This window comes from Danio rerio, chromosome 15 (genome assembly GCF_049306965.1).
Source record: "Danio rerio strain Tuebingen ecotype United States chromosome 15, GRCz12tu, whole genome shotgun sequence".
NCBI classification, from domain to species: Eukaryota; Metazoa; Chordata; class Actinopteri; order Cypriniformes; family Danionidae; genus Danio; species Danio rerio.
Window position 1 is genome coordinate 37012501 of NC_133190.1, and position 22330 is coordinate 37034830.

Sequence of the window (22330 nt, forward strand, 5' to 3'; positions counted from 1 at the left end):
GTATTTGTATTGCTTAAAGGTGACATATTAACTGAACTTCTGTTGAGTGTGATATGCTTTGCATACTAATGAAGCTTTTTTGCAGAAGTGGATGAAGCTGATAGAAATGCAAAGGCTTGATTGTCTAAAATTAACTTGAGCTCTGCAGCTAAACTTGCAGAGTATGTGCAGAATATGTGCAGTTGAGAAAGGCTTTTCATGCAGTTCAGAGAATTCATAGAAAAAGACGATGCATGTATGGGTGCGGCCAATAGAGGACTGGAGAATGATTGACAAGTGACGAATTTCACTAAACTCCACCTGTTAATAGCTGCCTATATAAGTTGAAGTCAGGAAATTAAAACTTTTGCACACCTCCTGAATGTAACTTTTGCACTGCATTGAGGATAACAGAATTCTGTGAATCAAATTATTCATTTGTATCCAATAAACTCCTAATATGTTTGACATTGAAAAACTTCTCCTGACCTTTTTATTGAACACTCATGGAATTGATTAAACATTCCAACACAGATTACACTGTTTGCACTAAATGTATATACAGTACAGCCTGAATGGACAATGCAAGAAAACTGCAAACTTTTTTTCCTAGTGTTATTTGCTATACACTGACCTTTTCAATCTTAATACCTTTATTCTGCATTGCAAATTTGGGTAAAATTATAGCTTTTGCATTGGTCGAGTCAGGATTTTTCAAACCAGCTACAAGAAAATAAAATTTTTTTAAAAAAAATAAAGAATTATTGACTTATTTATATAAAAGTAATTACAAGTTAATTAAAATAGACACATTATAACAAAACAAATAATATTAATATAAATTACAATTGAATACACTAACAATTAATAATTAAAAAAATATTTAATACAAAATTTTATTAAAGGTGCTGTAAGCAATTTAAAGTTTATGTAAGTATTATGCTTCTAAAGCATATAAATACTATGTTCGCAGATATTTAAGAAACATGCTAAGTGAACATTCTTGTTTTTCCGAAAAACAAGAATGTTTCGAACAATTTATTTTATTTTCAATATCTCATGTTAATTGCTGCTGCTTTCAGAGGTATGGCATATTACAGATGTAAAATGGCATTCAAACTCACATTATTAGCATTTAACACTGAATAAAACACATGAGGTGTACCTGAGGTGATCATTGTCAGTTTTCTGTTGTTCAGCTGCAAGAAATAGAAGCTTATTCTAATATATCAATTTCAGGTGTGGGTTGGACCAAAAACTCATTTTAATATGGGAAATATTCCTTCTATCACATGTCATTGCTTTTATACAGAACATGATTTAAATCAGCCTTTAGGCTGGATCGTCAGACTCTCTCCTGTTGGTTCTCAATCTGGCAACCTGCTCTTGCGTTTGCTTAGATCCAGGAATGCATTACCTAGTTTAACCACTGTGTGTCAAACTAACATACTGCACCTTTAAGGATCATCTTAACTGATTAAGATTCAAATGCAAACATCTGATTATAATAAACAAATATTACAGTAGAACAGTACAATAAATACAAATTCAATGAAAACAAATATAAAAATTTTTGACTGAAATTTAAATGCAAACAAAAAGTACATAAATACATTACTATGATTATAAGAATAAACAAATATTATTTGTAACAAATATAAATTATAAAATTATAAATATGATTTATAAATATTATTAACTATGGGCAGCACAGTGGCACAGTGGTTAGCACTGTCGCCTCACAGCAAGAAGGTCACTGGTTGAAGTCCCAGCTGGCCCAGTTGACATTTCTGTGTGGAGTTTGCATGTTCTCCCTGTGTTCACACAGGTTTCCTCCGGGTGCTCCGGTTTCCCCCACAGTCCAAAGACATGCAGTAAAGGTGAATTGGATGAACTAAATTGGCTGCAGTGTATGAGTGTGTGTGTGTGAATGTGACAGTGTATGGGTGTTTCCCAGTACTGGGTTGCAGCTGGAAGGGCATCCGCTACGTAAAACACATCATTCCACTGTGGCGACCTCTGATATACAAGGGAATAAGCCAAAGGAAAATTAATGAATGAATTATTTAGAATATAACTGTGGCAATGAGACGGGGCCAAGAGCAGTGAGGGTGTGCGAGGCAGGTGAAGCGTCCAGGTGTCCCTGATTATCTCACTCACGTAACTACCTCGCATGCCCTCACGGCTTTCGACCCCGTCTCACTCGCCACAATAACATTTTCAGAGTCATATCAAAAATTATGCTTCTATAACTACATCCTCTTTGTGTTCATGTTTGTGTCAAATTTGAATGTAACAACATTTTTAAAAAGAACTTGCCTAAACTCCCTGATCAGCACTGAATTTATTAAAATGCTCAACACTGCAAAAGCACCAACATAAATTTAATAAGCAGATCTAAATGCAATGCCTCTGATTGGGCATTTTATTTCATTTCCATCAGCTGTAATAGATTTACTTAAAATGCATATGTTAGAGCCAGACTCCTATCCTGAAGGACGATATCTCCAACACAGAGAGACATCCCTCAGACTGCCTCGTCCAAAACACACACGCTCGCCTACAAACACAAGTGGCTGATTTGCTGGACATTGTTGATATTATTGCAGGGTCCCGGGGGCGCTCGTTTTGAGCCCTGGCTCCACATCCTGGCCGCTTCGATTCTTTTGTACGCCCTCCAACCTGCGCGGCCGGGGACTTCCAGAGGCAGGAGAAGATTTATGAAGCCCCTGTGGCCTGGGGTTAAACCCCGCCGCCTTCCACCTAGAGGATTCCTTTTGAAAACAATAACATCCAGTCTCGGCCTCCTCTGGGACGGCCCGCAGCGCTGTTGACGTGATCTGTTTGTCTTGACAACTGCCGCCGTCTGCGTAAATGCTAAACGTGTGCCACTACTGTATCCTGAACCTGATATTGAGCGTTCGCATATGCAAACACATGTGACTTTGCTACCAGAAAAAAAAGTTGCTTAATTTAGTTTTTTCTAAATCCGGTTACAAAGAAGAAAATTAAATCAAAGTTCTGTAACATACTGTACAGCCCTTATCTGTGCAATTTTTACTGATTTTGTCCCAATACTGACTATTGATTTAAATGGACACCAATACTCTGATTTTAATACGATTAAGACAATAGAGAATGGGAATGTGTCATAAAAGCGCAATGCATTCTGGGTGTTTAGGACAAGTGAGCCAGATTCCCATTGATCTTTACTGATTTATTGTATCATATATACACTCATCAGCAATAAACTAAGTGTTTGCACTACAAATAATAAAGAAAATCATCTCTGGAATTGTTTTCTTGTGGCATGCTCTATCAGTTACAGACAAACCTGTTCATTTATTTATCCACTTCGGATTGGCTTCCTCTGCGCTCGTACTCGGCTTCTCTAGTTACACTTCACAGAGGTATAGCAACTGGGGGAATGAGGGGGATACATCCCCCTCACTTTTAGAGACAGAGCATTTAGAAACAGGTGACTAATAATTATATGAACATAAAATTTTGGATCTTATTCAGCTGCCCATCCTTACTGTCAAACCCTACTTTTGAGAATTATTATCCGGGAAAAATTCTCTTAACCAGCCAAAGTGGTGAGTGGGAGTGTCTGTCTTACCCGCCACCGCTGAAATCTACCCGCATTTGGAGGGTTGGCGGGTCTAAATGTCCAGCCCTGGTGGTTAGACCTTTTTATAAGCTTATTTAATTCGTTTTTTCTCCTTCTCCAACATTCCCCCTCCCCAGCAAGTTTCAGCATACACAATAACAGAAGACACCACAGAATCATAAAAGTCTTTAACAGTGTCTGACACACACCAAAGGACCTCAATCTTCTTAATAAATGAATGCGACTCTGACACTTCTTATACACCTGAATTGTATTTTTAGACCAATCGAGCTTGTTATTCAGATATACACCCAGCTACCTACTGTATATGATGAAACAATCGCAATTGCTGACTCCTGTATTATCACTGGCATGCCTTGTTGAGGATGACTGCTAAAAATCAACAATTATTACTTTGGTCTTATTAGTATTAAGCTAAGAATTTGATTAAGCTAGTTTAAAGCATTAGATCACAAGCAATTTTATCATTTACAACTTTAATATAAAATCATTTTATTGAACTATTTGAACAGTAAAGTCTTTGTAATGCTATTCTATATTACATTTGTTTTTTTCAATTTCTGTTCCTGAACACAATTTGATTGTCCTGAAAACCATAAAGCACTGTTTATTTCACTTTTATATTTGCTCTATTGCATCTATCTATGCTTGTAATTTGTTTTTTTACACTTCATGCATGAATTGCTCCCCTACGGAAACATCCTAATTAATCAAAATAAATACATTATTTCCAAATAGCACTATTCAAGCCATCTGGTGAAATTGTACAGTATGTACATATATTGCAATATTCATTCATTGTTTCTTTCATTTACCTTCAAGCTAAGTCCTTTGTTTAACAGGAGTCACCACAGTGGAACAAACCACCAACTATTCCAGCATATGTTTTACGCAGCAAATGCCCTTCCAGCTGCAACCCAGTTCTGGGAAACACCTATACATTCACACACACTTAAACACTATAATTCAGTTCATCCAATCTACCTATAGCACAAGACTTTGGATAGTGGGTGAAAATGGAGTACTCAGAGGAAACCCGAGAGAACATGCACACAGAAATGACAACTGGCCCAGCCAGAACTCAAACTAGTGACTTTCTTGCTGTGAGGTGACAGTGCTAACCATTGAGTCACTGTGCTGCCCCTTTTATCGCAATTTGTATTGCATAAAAATATTGCAATGTCAGATTTTTTTCCAATATCATCCAGCGCTAGTTGGATTGGATTTGATGCAAGCAGAACATCTCTAGTATTCTCACTTTTTAAACTCATTTTGTCCTAATGATGACAGCTACAAAATGCCATTTCTAATACGATTAAAGTTTACTTTTGGCTTACAAAGTACCATAAACACCTTTCCTACTGTAAAACAATGAAAGGGGTGAGGTGATAAAGAATGTAGCATTACGTACTGCCTTCCAGAACTTGTTTATAGTTTCTCTCTGGCTTTATGACCCTTGTCTAAACCTATAACATGTAACCCCAACCAAACCTCAAAGAATGACACAATATGACACTTCAGCTGTATGTTACATCAAATAAAAATGTGTCTTAAAAACACCCAGACAATATCCTCCTACAAAACGAGCAAAAGTTTCCCAAAGAATCATTATTCAAATGCCTTTATGTGACTCTGGTGAATGAAAAGGAGAGGGAATTGGGGACCTGAATTGCATGTTGCTTTACAAAAGTTGGGCTTACGAGTGGGTCTCCGGATCCAAAGACCTGCAGGACTTGCAATTAATCTAAAGACGTCATGCTACACATCTATGAGGAACAGAATGCAACCTTAGGCCAAACTAATCACCAAAACCAAGGTTATTTAAGCGAGTCTGCCATCAGAAGCACTCCAACCTATGAGAATTACTCTAGAAAAATCAATCTTCAGAGACTTTTGTGGATCCAATGAAGTATTTATTTAATAAAAGAGTGAAAAAAATGTGCTCACATCTAATTAAAACACATTTCTGGAATGAAATTTACAATAACAGTCTGATTAAAAATCCAAACAAACATAATTTCATCATTTTTGGTTTGTCTCTTTTGAAGAAACCACAAATGTGATCTCCAGCACGATGTTTGAGACCGGTCCAAAGATCATCTTGTGCTTCATTTGAAATTGTTTGCCTGAAACATTGCAGGATCTTCATTTCCTTTTCGTTTGTCCTCATTTATTTCAACGTTTCATTGGTTTAGTTTGTTAGCCTGTCAGTGCCGTTCAGAAAACTCATTCGTAAAGCTTTTGTCTTGTGAAAAATGTTTTGAAATTGGACATTGTGTTACCACTGGCATTTGTATTTTAAATTCTTTTAGCAAATTTGAAGTCAATTCTTTATGATATCATGTCCAAATTTGGAGCTTCATGAGACATGTGGCAAGTTGATTTTATAGAATCTCTATTACTTTGTAGTTTAATCAAGTACATTTGCCTAACATTAAACAGCGAACTTCACTTTTTTATCTAAAGCGAACTTTATCTTAAGGGACGTTTGCACCAAGCATGACAACTGTAAAGATAACGATAAAGATAAAAAAATCGTTATCGCAAAAAAAAAAAAAAAAAAACGAGTTCAGACCGCATCTACAGTATAATAATAAAGATGTAGAAAAACAATATTGTTGAAATCACTTTCAGAATATTTTTTCTCAGCTAATAAATGATAAAACACTGACAGATATTCAGAATACATTTAAATATAAAGACTCGTGCAATTTAAAGATACAGATAACATTCTGGAGAAGCTCTCTTGATGTTAAGGCTTCATTTTGAAGATTATATAAAGATAATGATCTAGAAACAGTTGGTTATACAACGAGAAAGATTGATAAAAACATGGAAGTTACGAAAGCCAAACTTAAAGTAATTTAAAGTAATTTAAAGTAAAAAAAATAAAACCTCCTCAGGTATTTAGAGCTAGTTTCAGTATGTTTGTTTTGCATCCTTTGAAAGTTGGGGGTGGAGTATTGTAACGTTTAATTCGACTACACTAACTGCGATCGCAAAATTTGTTTCATTAGATTAATAAATTTTAGTAAAGATTAGCATTAGCAGTATTAGTTGGCGTTTCTGTGTGGAGTTTGCATGTTCTCCCTGCGTTCGCGTGGGTTTCCTCTGGGTGCTCGGGTTTCTCCCACAGTCCAAAGACATGCATGTTTTCCAGAGATGGGTTGCAGATGGAAACATGTTGAAACATGTTGAAACATGTTGAAAACATGTTGAAAACATGTTGGATAAGTTGGCGGTTCATTCCGCTGTGGCAACACCGGATTAATAAAGGGACTAAGCCGACAAGAAAATGAATGAATGAATTAATGAATGAATGAATAAATGGTCAGATGCACTAGTAGCAAAAGCTGCATGATAAAATATGCAATGTTTTAGTTGATTGTTGTGATAATTATATTTCTTAAGAAAAAACCTAATAAAAACACTACATTTTTGGCAATTAAAAAAATTATTTCAAAATGAAATTCATTAAGGTAAAATAAACAGTTGACAGATATTTTTCTAACATTATTAAAAAAAAAAAAAAAAAAAAAACGTCAAGGTGCAAACATTTAGACATTAAATCACCACGAATGACTGAAATGCTCGATGGAAATCTGATTCTCATTGCCTTTTGTCTCTTACCATCAGCATTTATTTTTAGCTCTAAATCTAGGTAAGAAGATAGAAAAGATCCTATCTGATTCATCAGATTTAGATAACCTATGCATGCACCACTCAAATGCTTTGCACAAAAATATATATTTAACTAATTGCATCTCTCTGTGACAAAGATACTGCATGTACCATTATCGTGAACTTTTGCGACATATTGTGGGAATAATGCTGAAAAGTATAAATTAATAAAAAAACAACAGATTTTTATTATTTGTCAGTGTGGATGCAAATATATTCTTTATATTTTTAGCTATCATGCTTGTTGTATTTCCCAGTGCTGACATTTGATAAAAAAAAGGTCCCTTGAAAAATAAGGGACTATTCTGCTAGGTGCAAACAGACCTTTACTCTTTAACTTTATTGTAGTGCCTTCACTTCAAAAATAACCGTCTGTATTAAAAAAGGCCTCAGGTCAGTATTCAAAAATATATATATTTTTAATTATATACTGAACATACAGAGCATGTCTATGAAAATATAAAATAATATGAAAAAATATATAGCCCAAAATCTTATTTCCAGGTTTATTAACAGCAGATTCCACATCCCAGCTTTTCAATGTGGTCTTAGACTTCTGGAGCCCACCATACATCTTTCATTGCTCATGACTCATGAGACAGAGAAATGAAAGACTAACTTGATGAAGCCCCAATGCAGCAGCAGCCACCGTGGCCTTCCTGTCAAAAGCCCATTGGGTTCCTGAGCTGAGGGTTGAGCTGAGGTTTTGGTGGAGCTTTTTGGAAAGAGCATATGGGGACCAGAATCACAGTTGGTCTGCGTGCGTGCACAAGAGCAAACAGACCTACCACTGCTGTCAGCAAACCGGCCACATCTCATCTTACTGGTGCCACTGATTGCGTATGATCGTGTTTACCAACCGTACACTTGTAAAACTCACTGAGCAAATGGTGTAAAAGCAACTAAGATTTGGTTCATTTTATTACTATTATAATTATTATTTTTGCATATATTTTTATAGCTCTGTCAGATATGGAATGGGTGTTTTTTGGTTGGTGTTTGGTTAGAAAAAGTGTAGTGGTCCCCAACCTTTTTATCTCCGTGGACCGGTCAATGCTTGACAATTTTACCGCGGACCGGAGGGGGGCGGGGCCTGTTTGTACGTAGACTGCTAGGTTAATACAAGCTGAAAAAACATTGCTGCAACTCTGATACAACTTTCATTTTTGGAGAAAAAAAAGCATTGCAGTGTTTGTCTGAGATAATTAGACAACTGAAGTGTGTATATTCCATGCGAAATATGAAGCTAATCGGTCAGTTGTTGTCATTCTGAAGATTAACTGGATGCACCTAGAAGGCTCGAGCGCGGACAAGCCACATGCCTCAATTGGAAATAATGAACTTAAAAGTTGGACGGAAAAGACACAATATGTGAACAAGGCCGCCACAATTTGCGATATACAGCAGTTGATATTCTTGCACAGACCTGATGTATTCAACTGATTTGTTGACAAATGGGTTGCGATTCATTCATTGGCAGTTTGTGGATCCTTCACTGGGCTGTTTCCGCATAGCAAGGAAACTTTCCAAAGATGTCTGTAGCTGTTTCTTAATCATTTTGCTGCTTGTGGGTTACATTTTGTCGATCAAGCGACACAGATGTAACCAAAAGAATACAATAATTTTATCAAAATAAAACATTTCTTAACATAAATGATCGTTCAGACTCAAACAGAAATAATTAATAATTTCTTGTACAGCCAGGTACCAATTGATTCACACACCAGTACTGGTCCTTGGCCCAAGGATTGGGGACCCCTGAAATAGAGTATGGCATTTTTTATTAATGTTTTGAAATAATAAAAAGTATTTGCGAACAACACCACCACCAAAAAAAAAAAAAAAAAAAAGATTTCAAACCTATTGCACATATTGGTTTAGCATCAATAGCACATGAGCAATGTTGAGTCTGGATTATAATTTTTTTTTATATTATATATAAAATACTATAATATAATTATATTTTTTGGGGCCTGGGACTATGTGAGAATTTTAAAAGCCTTCAGGCCTAAGAAAATGTACCATTTGAAACTTTAATACCGATTAAAACACTGTTTTATTCGTATCTTTTACTTTATTGAATGTATCTATAATTGTCGATTACATTTTGTGCAGATGCACTCTTTTACAGAATCAGCCCAATCTAAAATTTGAAATTCTTTCCAAATAGATATTCAAGTCATCTGGTGAAATTGTATTCATATCGCAATATAGTTGAAGTCAATTTTTTTCACAGTATTTCTGATAATATTTTTCTTCTGGAGAAAGTCTTTTGTTTTATTTCAGCTAGAATAAAAGCAGTTTTTCATTTGTTAAAAACATTTTAAGGTCAATATTGTTAGCCGTTTGAGCTTTAGTTTTCTTTTTCCAGTTGTCAACAGAACAAACTATTGTTAAACAATGAATAGCCTAATTAATTACTCTAACTTGCCTAGTTAACCTAATTAACCTCGTTAAGTTTTTAAATGTCACTTTAAGCTGAATTCTAGCATCTTGAAAAATATCTAGTAAAATATGATGTACTGTCCTCATGGCAAAGATAAAAAGAAATGAGTTATTTAAAATTATGTTTAGAAATGTGTTGAAAAAAATCTCATCGTTAAACAGAAATTTAATGGGACAAAAATATACATAGGGCTAATCATTCTGACTTTAATATATTAGTATATCAACTGTATATCACAAAACAAAAAAAATATTGCAACGTAAAATCTCATTTTTCTAATATCGTGTAGCCCTATGCAAACTCACTGAAAAATCAACTATACAATCAAAACAGCATCAGATATCTATTTTAAAGCCAAAGCACATCTTGTAGACAGTGCAATTGAGCATATTTCCTATATTGCACGTTTGGGACCGCAGCTATTTTAATGCACTTCTCCGTCTACGGATTAAAAAAAAAAAAAAAACGTCTTGGTGTGTAAAAAGATCCAGAAGACCATTAACCTAGTCCGGGCTAAACCATAAACCTCGTCTGCCCCTTGTTGCCAAAACCGAGCATGCGGTCGGAAAGCCAGCGCTGCAACAGTGGAGTGTGGCATCGCAATAGAGGAAGACATGGAAAGGCCAAACACCAACAAGAGTCGCAATAAAGGTTTGCAGGCAACTGGAAAATAAGGCAACATGTGGAAAAAATGCGACAGGGAATGACAGAAGAGAGCAGAACGGACACATGCAAATAGCTCACACAGACGCCTGGACAACATCAAACGCTGAACGTGGCTTTTAATTTATGAGGACATGAATTTCTTTTCTTTCTAATTATACAGTACTGTGCAAAAGATGCTTCAAAAAAGCTACATTACTGTTTAGAGTTTTAGGCACTTATTACTAATATTAGCTACATCAAATCATTATCAAATCAGAAACGGTGATGTAAACATAGTTGAAGTTAGAATTATTAGCAACTATTTGTTTTATTTTATTTTTATTTTCCCAAATTATGTTTAACAGAGCAAGGACATTTTCAAAGTTTGTCTGGTAATATTTTTTTCTCCTGGAGAAAATCTTATTTATTTCATTTCAGCTAGAATAAAAGCAGTTTTTTAATTTTTTAAAAGCCATTTTAAGGCCAAAACTATTACCCCCTTTAAGCAATTTTTTTTCAATAGCCTTTAGAACAAACCATCACTATACAATAACTTGCCTAATTACTCTAACCTGCCAAGTTAACCCAATTAATCTAGGGCATCCGCTGCGTAAAACATATGCTGGATAGGTTGGCAGTTCATTCCGCTGTGGCAACCCCAGATTAATAAAGGGATAAAGCCATTTTTTTTTTATAAATAATTACTTATGGATATAATTTTTTCTCTTTCTTTAGCATTGCATTGTTCAAATGGGCAAAGTCTGTTAATTTGTTTCAATGTACTTTATGTAATTGTAATTGTTAAAATGTTAATAAAAAAACAAAAAAAAGTTACCCACCTCCCACCAATAAACCTCTTGGGAGGAATGAAAATGTATAGAAATGTATAAAATCAGTGTTCGGGACAAACAGAATAAACAGCGAAACTATATATTTAAAGTATATGATCAAATAAGCATGATAAAAATAACTAAATGAATGAATAAGAAAATTATAATAAAGGACGTGGATTTCTAAAAACATTAAATGTTACTTTAAGAATCGGTCTTAAGTTCAAGGATGAATGTATTATTACACCGTATGTCATTCAAGCAGGCTGTTATAAATTATGTAACAATTGGGTTGCTACAGATATTATATTACCAATATAACAGGCAATTTGAACAAATCTGAGCATGCCTGTAGTGTCCACAAAGGGATTTTCTCCTTTATGTTTTTGACCCGCTGAGGGGAAAATGAAATTCTTAAAATGATCAAAAACAAAAATCTGATTTTACAATGGTGCTAATTAGGGTCAGTACAGTTTTATAGTGGTCATACTTCTCCTTCTATTCCCCTAAAATGTTTTTTTATGCTAGAATAAAGATTTATAGCTTACAAGTCCCAAAAGAATGAAGCTTTAGATAAAAGCTTCTGCCCTCAAACTGAACCAAAACGGAGTATGAAAACTATTCAAGGATCATTAGCTAAACCTTAAGACCAGCTGTTGACCTCTCAAGTCAGTGGTCAGAAGTAAAATCTGAAGAAAAAAAACACAAAACAAAGATGGACAATGGTCTAGACAGACAGCTCACAGGTTTCTGGTCATTGAATAAATAAAATCTTTTACAATCGATCTTTAGATTTAAAAGCTTTGTACTGTACTGTACATATTTATTTCAATTTAAAGGAATATTTTAAATAATTATTTTTTATAAATAAAATAAATTCTCTGGGTCTTTTATGAATTATAACTATACAATATCTAAAGTCATGTTAGATCGTAATGAAACAAAAATAAATAAATAAATAAATGCATCAATAAATAAACTACATGAACCATTTAAATAAATTACATGAATGACATTCACTAACAAATAAGTCCGTTGTACATGATTACCATTACTACATCAATCACATTTTTACATTCTCCCAGTATTATTCGTTAAATGCAAAGACAAAAAAACAAAAACATTATTCACTGGGTCTTTAATGAATTATACCACAATATCCAAAAGATACTACTTTTTGGACAAATTACTTGAATCCATCAACAATGACTATTTTGAATCGGTTCAACATAATTTAATGCTCAAACAGCTCATAAATCATTCCAAAATGAACCAAAACCTATATTCCTTGTGATTTTCATTGCTTTTTCTGTCACATTTAACACATACTGTACAGTATAACACACACATTATCCCAAAGATATTACTTTATGGAGAAATTACATTTATAAATTAAGCTTAACCTAGTCTAATTTAACCTAAATTAACCCTAAACCAATATCCAAAAGATAATACTTTACGTATAAGTTATAATTTGAATCATTTATCAATGACTCTTTTGAATTACTTCAATATAATGTTATGCTCAAATGTCTCATAAATCTTTCCAAACTTAACCAAAACCATTCGATCCCTTCAGATTTCTGATTCTTCTCTCAGTTGCATCCTTGCAAAGATGTGCTGCTAAACTACAGTAACTATAATCCTTACCAAAAAAAGGCCATTATGTCTGGGACTGATGAATTACAATCATACGACATCCAAAAGAAGTCATCTTGGACAGAGATGGAAAAGAAAACCAGACAAAAAATTTACTCTGAATTAAAAAGAAAAAAAGTACAAATTGGGCACTGGAGATCTAGACATAAATGACATTTCCGATTCGGAGCAGGATCTCGGGACAATGTAAAACATAACATGACAACCACAAGCACCTCATCACTTTATTTAGGGGTTCAAGTGAAGTCTGCAGAGATGTACTATTAAAAAAAAAGAAATGTCCTGCCATCATATCAACATTAAATCTCAAATGGATGTAATTGGTGCAACATATGGTAAGCATACCTAAAAAACCGAAGTATGTTTTTACCTTTCTCACTCTAAGTCAATGGCCTGGCTTCTGACCCACTGCAGATGTTTACTTGTGTAATAAAAGAGGACATGGGGCAAAGTATTGAGCAATGCATATTTGAGACAACAAAACAGCCTGTAACGTTGTATTTTGGTAAACCAAGCAGAGGGATTATGCTTTATGTGAAGTGTAGAGCTGCTTCCAAGGACAAGATCCAATGTCTCAATACAGAACTGTTGAGATGCAGATTTACAATCTATGGTTATGAAAAAATGTTTACTGGCAATGCGACGGCCGCGATTGAAGGAGGAAGAAAAACACTGCAGCGCTCAAAGATTACAGCTGTGACAATGTTCTCCTCTGTTTGGACACATGTCTCACGGCTCTCAGCCTGAACTCTCATGCTACACAAACATAAGTGTCTTTTGCAATCGCACGCTTCTTGACAGATTGATACTTCAATACACGCAGCCAGACAGAGAGAGTTTCACTTTAGATGCATTTTCCACATCTGGATGGCTGACAGATAATACTGCGTTCAAATGTGTTTACTGAAATACAGAAAATAAAAAGCTGGTATATATACGGTATAAGGTAAATCATGCAAGAACAGTCAGCAGCTACTCGCTTTTCCAAGATGTGAGCTCTCGAAAGTTGCAAGACACACAATCCTTGAAGACACAGGGGTCAAAACAACATTCATGAAACTAAACTGGCCATTGTAGGAATAAAGCAAAGCTGACATGTGCAAGGTATGAGTTTAGACACAAATAATGTTTCCTAAAGGGGTAGTTCACTCAAAAATGAAAGTTTACTCACTATTTACTCACTGTCAAGTGGTGTTAAACCTTTATGAGTGTTTTTCTTCTGCAGAACAGAAAAGGAAGAAGAATGCTGAAGAATGTAGGAAACCTGCAACCCCTGACTTTCATTTTAGGAAAAACAAATATCATGCAAGTCAACAGTGTTGGGGAAAGTTACTTTTAGTAATGTTTTACAATATTGAGTTACTCCCCCAAAATGTAACTAGTTGTATTTTTTTTTTTTACACAGCATTGTGTTCTGCATCCTGATTGGCTGTAGACTATTGTCAATCAACCTCCTCTGTGACGTGTCTCCTGTACAGTGCAGAATGCGTTCAGCTTAGGCGCAGTAGGTAGTGCTGTCGCCTCACAGCAAGAAGGTCGCTGGTTCGAACCTCGGCTCAGTTGACGTTTCTGAGTGGAGTTTGCATGTTCTCCCTGCCTTCACGTGGATTTCCTCCGGGTGCTCCGGTTTCCCCCACAGTCCAAAGACATGCGGTACAGGTGAATTGGGAAGGCTAAATTGTCCGTAGTGTGTGAATGTGTGTGTGGATGTTTCCCAGAGATGGGTTGCGGCTGGAAGGGCTTCCGCTGCGTGAAAACTTGCTGGATAAGTTGGCGGTTCATTCCGCTGTGGCGACCCCGGATTAATAAAGGGAATGAATGAATGAATGTTATCCAGAGATGTTTCCCAGAGATGGGTTGCGGCTGGAAGGGCTTCCGCTGCGTGAAAACTTGCTGGATAAGTTGGCGGTTCATTCCGCTGTGGCGACCCCGGATTAATAAAGAGAATGAATGAATGAATGTTATCTTCTGATGTTATCTTCTATATAATTTCCTGGCCCCAGAGCTATACATGTCGTATAGATTGTTGAAAGTTTAAAGCAATTCAAAAATTATTGAAAGTTTAAAGCTACCTTTGTCCTTTTTGTCTTATTAGTAAAGTAAAATCTCAGTCTATTGAGACGATCCCCTTTTCCTTTTCTTTAATGCATTCAAAATAATGAGAATACTTTCACTGCAGAAACGTAAGGCTCTGGCCTGTCATCTTGGTTTCTGTCAATTCCTGCATTCTCTCATTGAGTGCAGGATTAAACGTGAATACTTTAATTGTAATTCAGCAGTTTATTTTTTTAAAGCAAATTAATTCAACTAAAAAGTAACTCGCATCACATTTTTTAAAAACTTACATATTCTGACTTTACTCATTACTAAGAAAAGCAATATAATTACATAACTTGCATTACCCCCGACACAGGAAGTCAATAGTTACAAGTTTTCAGCTTTCTTCAAAATATCTTCGTTTGTATTCAACATAAGTAAATAACTCAAAAAGTTTTGGAATAAATGAAGGAAGAGTAAATGATGACAGGATTTTCATTTTTGGGTGAACTGTCCTTTTAAAGTTGTAAAGGCTATTTTAAAGAATAAAAAGCTAGGTGTTGAATTATTTCTGGATCTGAATGATTTGTGCCTCATCCCAAAAATACTTTGAGAAAATTGTTGGGGTTTAGTTTATTAGGCATATAGTCAAGAACACGTTGCACTTGTGTCGTTTTCAGCGTCTGTCCTTTCACTGCATGATGACATGCACACATGAACTTCTGAACTCCAGAGTTGCTTTGAGAGTCATTTCACAGGCATTTCACCGTTTTATGTGAGGAAAACTCTTGTCGTGTCTAACAAGGCACAGAAACACGAGCATTTTCACAACAACTCAACCTCAAATTAGTTAGTTCAAGCAAAAAAGAAGATTTTGTCCTTAATTACTCATCCTTGTGTTGTTTCAATCCCCTGAGACCTTCGTTCGTCTTCTGAACACAAATGAAGATATTTAAGAATAAATTCAACAGCGCACTCATCTCATCCTCAAAAACAGCATAAAACGTAAATGGTACCAAAGACGTTTAAAGTCCAGGAAAAAAACAAATGTTAAAACACTTTCCATGTAACTACAATGGTTCGACTGTAATCATAAGAAGCTCCAAGATTACTTTTATGTGACAAAAAAACCTGTATCTGAGCAATTCCATACAAAAGAAAATGCTGCCATGGAAATAAAAAACACATTTCACAAAAATAGCAAAACGCTTTGTGTTTTTTTTTTTTGTTTGTTTTTTTAGGCTTGTACAGTACAACCAAAAAATGTCCCTGTCAATGTTTTCAAACAAATATTTTTGATTTACCAAAGTCATGCAAGTGTCAATTTCACATGTCACATCCAGAACCAAGCTTTTTCCTTATAAATGCAAAATCAAATAAAATCAACAATGATTTTGTTCTATAGAGAGCCAACTTTTATCCTTTGGATTGACATTATTTTTTGGGCTGTAAAAAAAGCATCTTTATTTCCCTCATTCAAATTATTAAAAAAATGTAATGTTTACAAATTGATATTTTTCTGATGAATTAGTCGTTTTGAAAATAGATTAACTGATGTTTCAATAAAATGTCAACATATACTTTCTATGTGAATATTTGTTTTAAGTTTTTACTGCAAATGTCATATCCGTAAAGCTGGAATTACTCATATATGACTTTTATATTGACATATTGCCATCAGAGTCAGCTATTAGAGTCAGTAAATATGCACCCTGACTTGACATGGAAGACAATGAAAAAGAAAGTTGCTTTTACAGTTTTTTATTTTTTTCTTAACAAAATTGTTTAGTTTCAGTTTCAGCAAAAAAAGTTTAGTTTCAGCATCGCATATGCTGAGGATTACAGTTTTGTTTCAGCATTTTTCTTTGCTTAGTAAGTTTAGTGGGTTTGGGTTTAGTTAGATTGTTTTGTTATATTGATTTCTTTGTTTTGGAAACTCTCCTGTTTTTTGTTTAATTCTGTAATTTACAAGTACAGACTCGTCACCTCAGTTGATTCCAGCTGATTAGCCACTGAACTCAGCATATACATCCTATTTTTGTTTTGGTTATTGTTTGTTTACACAGTCAATTGCTTTTTGGAATTATTTCCTACAATTTTCAGATAATATGGCATGCTGTGTGCACTTACTTGTGCTCACAAACAGTTCAAGTTGTCTCCATTTCCCAATTGAGTGAAATTATACACCTGTTTATCATCTCTGTAAATGTATTTGTTTAACTTAAAAATCATTATCATTTATATATTTCTTTAGACCTGTAAAACCCTCCAGACTCTGACAGATTGATCAGCTGTAGGCTCTAGAACAGTCATCTGAAATGTTGTCATACAGTGTTATGCCTGCATTTCATAATTAGTCTTGCATTTACAAGCACAGACTATATTGTTAAGTGTTTGGAAGTAATTTGGGTTTTCCCCCTGTAGAAAATTGTCCTAAGAACAATGTTTAGTGGCTCAATGTATTACAACAGTATTTTTAAAAGACTAAACACTTTATTGATGTAGTATACAACCAAGCACATGAGGTCAAAACACAAATGAGTCGCAGGTAATGAAGTATTAAGCATTTCTCCCAAAGAAAAGCCCATCTAAGCAAAATGCTAGCAGGCGTCTGTAGCTTCGCTAACGCTCTCTGCCTCTTTGCCCTTGTTTGGTATCCCTCAGTCGGTGCAATGACACGCGAACAAAATGGCGACGGTTGGTCGCACCAACTTGTTCCTTCTATTGCGTTGTTCAGAAACCTATGGTTGATGTCACGGATACTACGTTCATAACTTTTACACTCTATGATTTTCACCCAGAATCAGTAGAGACTCACTTAATGTTTCATCTCATCCAACATAACAACTTAAACACATAACACTTTATTTTTGATTACACAATTAGTTTTTTAAGTTTTAACAAAATGATTTTGAAAAAAAAGGAAAAAAAATGTGTATTGGACCCTTACATATATTTTTTTTTAATGTTAAACTATTATAAAAACAAGTTTTAAGATTTAACTACTAAAACAGAATCCAGAACTATTAAACACCTGAGTAAATGATTTCATAAGGCCCTACAAACCTAGACACAAGTTTCAAGGGACGGCAGGTGAATTACGCCAAGAGTGTTGGTCTGTTTTCCATGAAAACATATTGTATGGCTTCAGAAGTCAGACCCACTTTAATGGCAGTTTTTATATCACTATAAACCGTATGGAAAAATAGATTTAAGATTACTTTTTTAATAGCTTCTACTCTAAAAGGTGTAAAAATGCTATTAGTACTAGATTAAAGCACCAAATAAATTACTAAATAATCACATAAAAAAGTTCACAAGAAGAAAACGCCCTGTAAAAATGGGAATGCTACGATGTTTCATTTGTACGTCCAGCGAACACTTTTAAAGCAGTTGGATCATAGATATACTAGCAGTGCATTTGGCAGGATGTTCACATACCATGGGCGAATCGATGGAACCAGTAGTATCCCATGTCCACACCAAGAAACGCAAGCCACCAAGTCCAAGCCGAATCCCAGGGAAGCTCCAAAAAATGGAAGTTGTCCCAGATATAAATATAAGCAGACAGCTCCACACTTCTCATCATGAGCCTTGAGAAAAACAATTAAGTTATATGAAAGGAGCTCACCAGCAGATAAACATGTCATGAAATCTGTTTAACGGAAAACACATTGGTAAAACATGAAATAACATCAGTTTTGTACTTTAAAAAAATTACTTCTTTGCAACGTCAGGTTTAGGATTATCTTCTCTTTTGTTACCAACAAAATATGTTTTTTAAGACATGTCTATTTTTTTGCGATTCCGCTGTACAAATAATTGAAAGAAATTTGAGGTAAATCTGACATTTGGAAAGTTATTTCCAAATTATTTTAATTTATTAATTATTAATTTATTAATTTTCATTTTACTTTATTTAAAACTATTTTTAATGACATTTTATTGACATTTTTAATTTTATTATATTTTTTTATTTAATTTAATTGTATTTTATTTTATTTAAATGTATTTGTATTTAACTATTAATTTTATTTTATTTTATTAAACTAATTAATGTATTTTAAATTAAATATTAATTTAAATATTTTAGTTAAATATTTTTTTTAATTTTGTTTAATTTAATTGTATTTTATTTTAACAATTATTAATTTTATTTAATTTATTTAACTATGTTTATTTAACTATTTGTATTTAACTTTATTTTAGTTACCTTTATTTTATTTAAATATGTTTAATTTGATTTAATTGTACTTTTTTTTACTTATTTTTTATTCAACTTTACTTTTATTTAACTATTTCAATTTTATTTTATAATTGAATTACATTTTTATTTAACTTTACTTAGCAACACTGGCTATATTAAAATTATATAAACCTTTTTGTCCTGAAAATAGTCAACATAAAATACACACAGACACATAAAAATAAATAAATAACAAAATACAATTTTGATAATATTAACAACTTTCAAATTATAAATTACTATTAACATATTATTAAAAAAAATACTACTCCGGGATTTTCCAACAATTTTAATAATTCGATTTTGTATGAGATTGGGAAGTTGTTGTGAACTCACTGAGGCAGACGGGACATCATCCCTGCGGACAAAGACGTAATGAAGTCGTTGATCTTAATGTGAGGGCCATCTGTCTTTAACCAGCCCAACACAATCTCCAATAATATCAAGCCAATGAAATATGGCGTGGCCTACAGCACAAAAAACATGAATTCAGCAGTGAGTAAACACCAACATAACACAATTACAGTAATTTAAATAAACATTATGGTAAAACTGTACACTTTAGTATATCAGACAGAAAGTGAAGCATTACATTATAAAACATTAAGCTTTATAAGTTTTACACATGACCTTCTGTAAGAGCCCTACAATGCATGTCAAACTAAGCATAAAAATCTAATATACTAAGCGTCTGTCAGCAAATGAAGTGATTCTTTGTTTGCATAAGGATATGCATTGGTTCTGTAGCAAAGTCATGGGATAAATTCCTAGCAATGCAAGGTATACAAGCACGCATACTGTAGATGTTTACCAGAATTTTAATAGCGATCAGCTGATCTTTTATTTATGTAATGGAAGAAAATGAATGAATGTCCCGGTAATATTGTAGGACTGAGAAGTACACTGACATATGCATATTGCACCCATACACTAACATGTATACACTTTTAAACATAGTTCAAGTGCCGGTGTTGTGCAGAGAAACACACCACTGCCGTAAAATGCACCCCCTTTATGGAATTGAGATAAAGTAGGTTGTATATTCACACATTCAGACTTTCTCCTTCATAATATCATTTCAGAAAAGTATTATTTTAAAATTCTAAATAGGGAAATCATATTAGCTGCCAACAACTATCAAAGTACCACAGCAGGCACACAACATCCTAAGACATTAATATTAGGTTAGATTTATGTCAGGTAACCAAAGTCAGAGCCTAGCCAGCATCTAAGGACATGTCCAATAGCGACATCAAATTACGTTGATATTTGGTTGATTTTAGGTTGTGTTGGAAAGTGACCGAAATCCAACATCTAATAGATGTCATAGTGGTAACGTCCACACAACGTCAAGGTGTAACAGGATTAGACATTGATATTTGGTTGCTTTTAGGTTGGACTGACGACAACCTTATTTTCATTTCCAAACAAAATCTAACATTCCCACGGTGTTGGGGTATGTTGTGGTACATGTTGATGCCCTGTGCCTGCAGGGACAACATTGCTTAGAGTCAATTAAATGATGCTAATGTTGTTTTGAAGACATGGTTGCATGTGATTTCAGACCGAATATTCAATGTAGCGTGGTAAACAATATAGGGAGCATGTCACAAGTTGTAACTAAACAAATGTTCTAACGTAAACCAACTTTACCTCAATCTTTATAGACTTTCATTAGAATTCTTAGTCGACATTTAAAAGAAAATAGGGCCATAATTGATTAAAGCGTAATGATTATTATTTTGATGGATAAAGCAAAAACAAGAAATGAAACGCATTTTAAAACGCACTAGGTTTCAAAACATATTTATTATAAGAATATTAATGTAGTGTAGACTGATGTAATGAGCCGGTTAATTAGGCTTTTTGGTGGGTTTTAAACAAAAGGAAAACATAAAATTGTTGTTGTTTTCCATAAATATATACACTACATATCACATACAGACCCTGAGCATGCGTCAATATGGCCTCCATATTTGTACAGTGCTCCCAGGAGAAATGTTATTCAAACACACTAGTCAAGACTAAAGCCAATCTGTAGATGCTGGATTTTTGCGTTGCGTACAGATGTAGCAACGAGCCAACAAAAACAAACAAAAAAACAAAGCTCAAAGGCAGAACATTATCCTAGGGAAGATTTAGTTTAAGTTTTTGTTACAAATTTTTGTGCTAAACAAGTAACGTCATTGATGATAATACAGTCACTTACTGCACTGACCATAAGGCAAGAAGGCACCAACTTGCACTAAATTCTAGGCTCATGCTAGTTTTGTGGAATAAAATCAGCAAACAACGCAAACGAAATCTGATGCTGCGGTGCCGGAAACGTGCATCATTGTCAGCTAAGTGAACGAGTTGTTCATAAGAGATTCATTCACAAACGAATTGCTCCCTTCGTTTGAATTAGAAGTGAAAGTGGGAGAGGAGGTGTGTTTCTGGAGTTGGATAATACATTTCCATACTCACAAGCACTCGCTCTTTGTCAGCAATGCCTGTGTGGTCACTTATCCATCAATGTAGAAAAGTGATGTCAAATAATAATTTTCATAATTTAGTTAAAATACTTGCATACTAATCACCGGGAAATCTCCAATAATATATATATATACATATCTCTGGCTCTGGATGGCCAGTCCTCCACTGCACCTTGGTCCGGCATTCATTTCAAAGAAGCACTACCCTGTATTAAAATGACAGCTCTATTGACGCATTCCTTCCAATAGACAACAACACGGTAGGCGACATCAAATGTAAATATCTATAGTTGTTTTCAACTAAACCACACATTAAACAATTCACTTCACTTAATCACATGGTTATTGTATTTAAAGTCAATTTATTTATTTATTTAAATATACATCTTCTGTAAGGGTAGGGTTCCATTCATGAAGTTCACCTCAGTCGCTCTCATTATTTGTTTTATCAATTTAAGTTAATAGATGCACATTTCAGAGGGGGTGCATTTTAAGGCAGGAGTGCGTTTACAACACCATCACAACTAATGAGAGTGACTAAGGTGAACTTCATTATTGGAACACTACCCTTACAGAAGATATAGATTTAAATAAATAAATTGATAGACTTTAAATACAATAACAATCAATGGGATTAAGTTAAGTGAATTGTTAAATGTGATTTTTAGTTGAAAACAACAATTTTTTGCTTTCCGTTTGTTT

At 34.3% G+C, this 22330-nt stretch overlaps 1 protein-coding gene across 2 annotated transcripts in view; it reads right to left on the bottom strand.

Moving 5' to 3' along the window:
- The window catches only part of agmo (alkylglycerol monooxygenase), an 83815-nt gene that overhangs the window by 50233 nt on the left and 11252 nt on the right, over nt 1-22330 (bottom strand). For both annotated transcript variants that reach the window (XR_012390432.1, NM_212883.2), the window contains exons 2-3: nt 19491-19621; nt 18350-18501 (exon numbers count right to left, since the gene is read on the bottom strand). Coding sequence is in view for 1 of the 2 variants with exons in the window: in NM_212883.2 (NP_998048.2) it covers nt 18350-18501; nt 19491-19621 (283 nt within the window). In the remaining variant the exon portion in view is untranslated. The remainder of the gene's footprint in view (nt 1-18349; nt 18502-19490; nt 19622-22330) is intronic.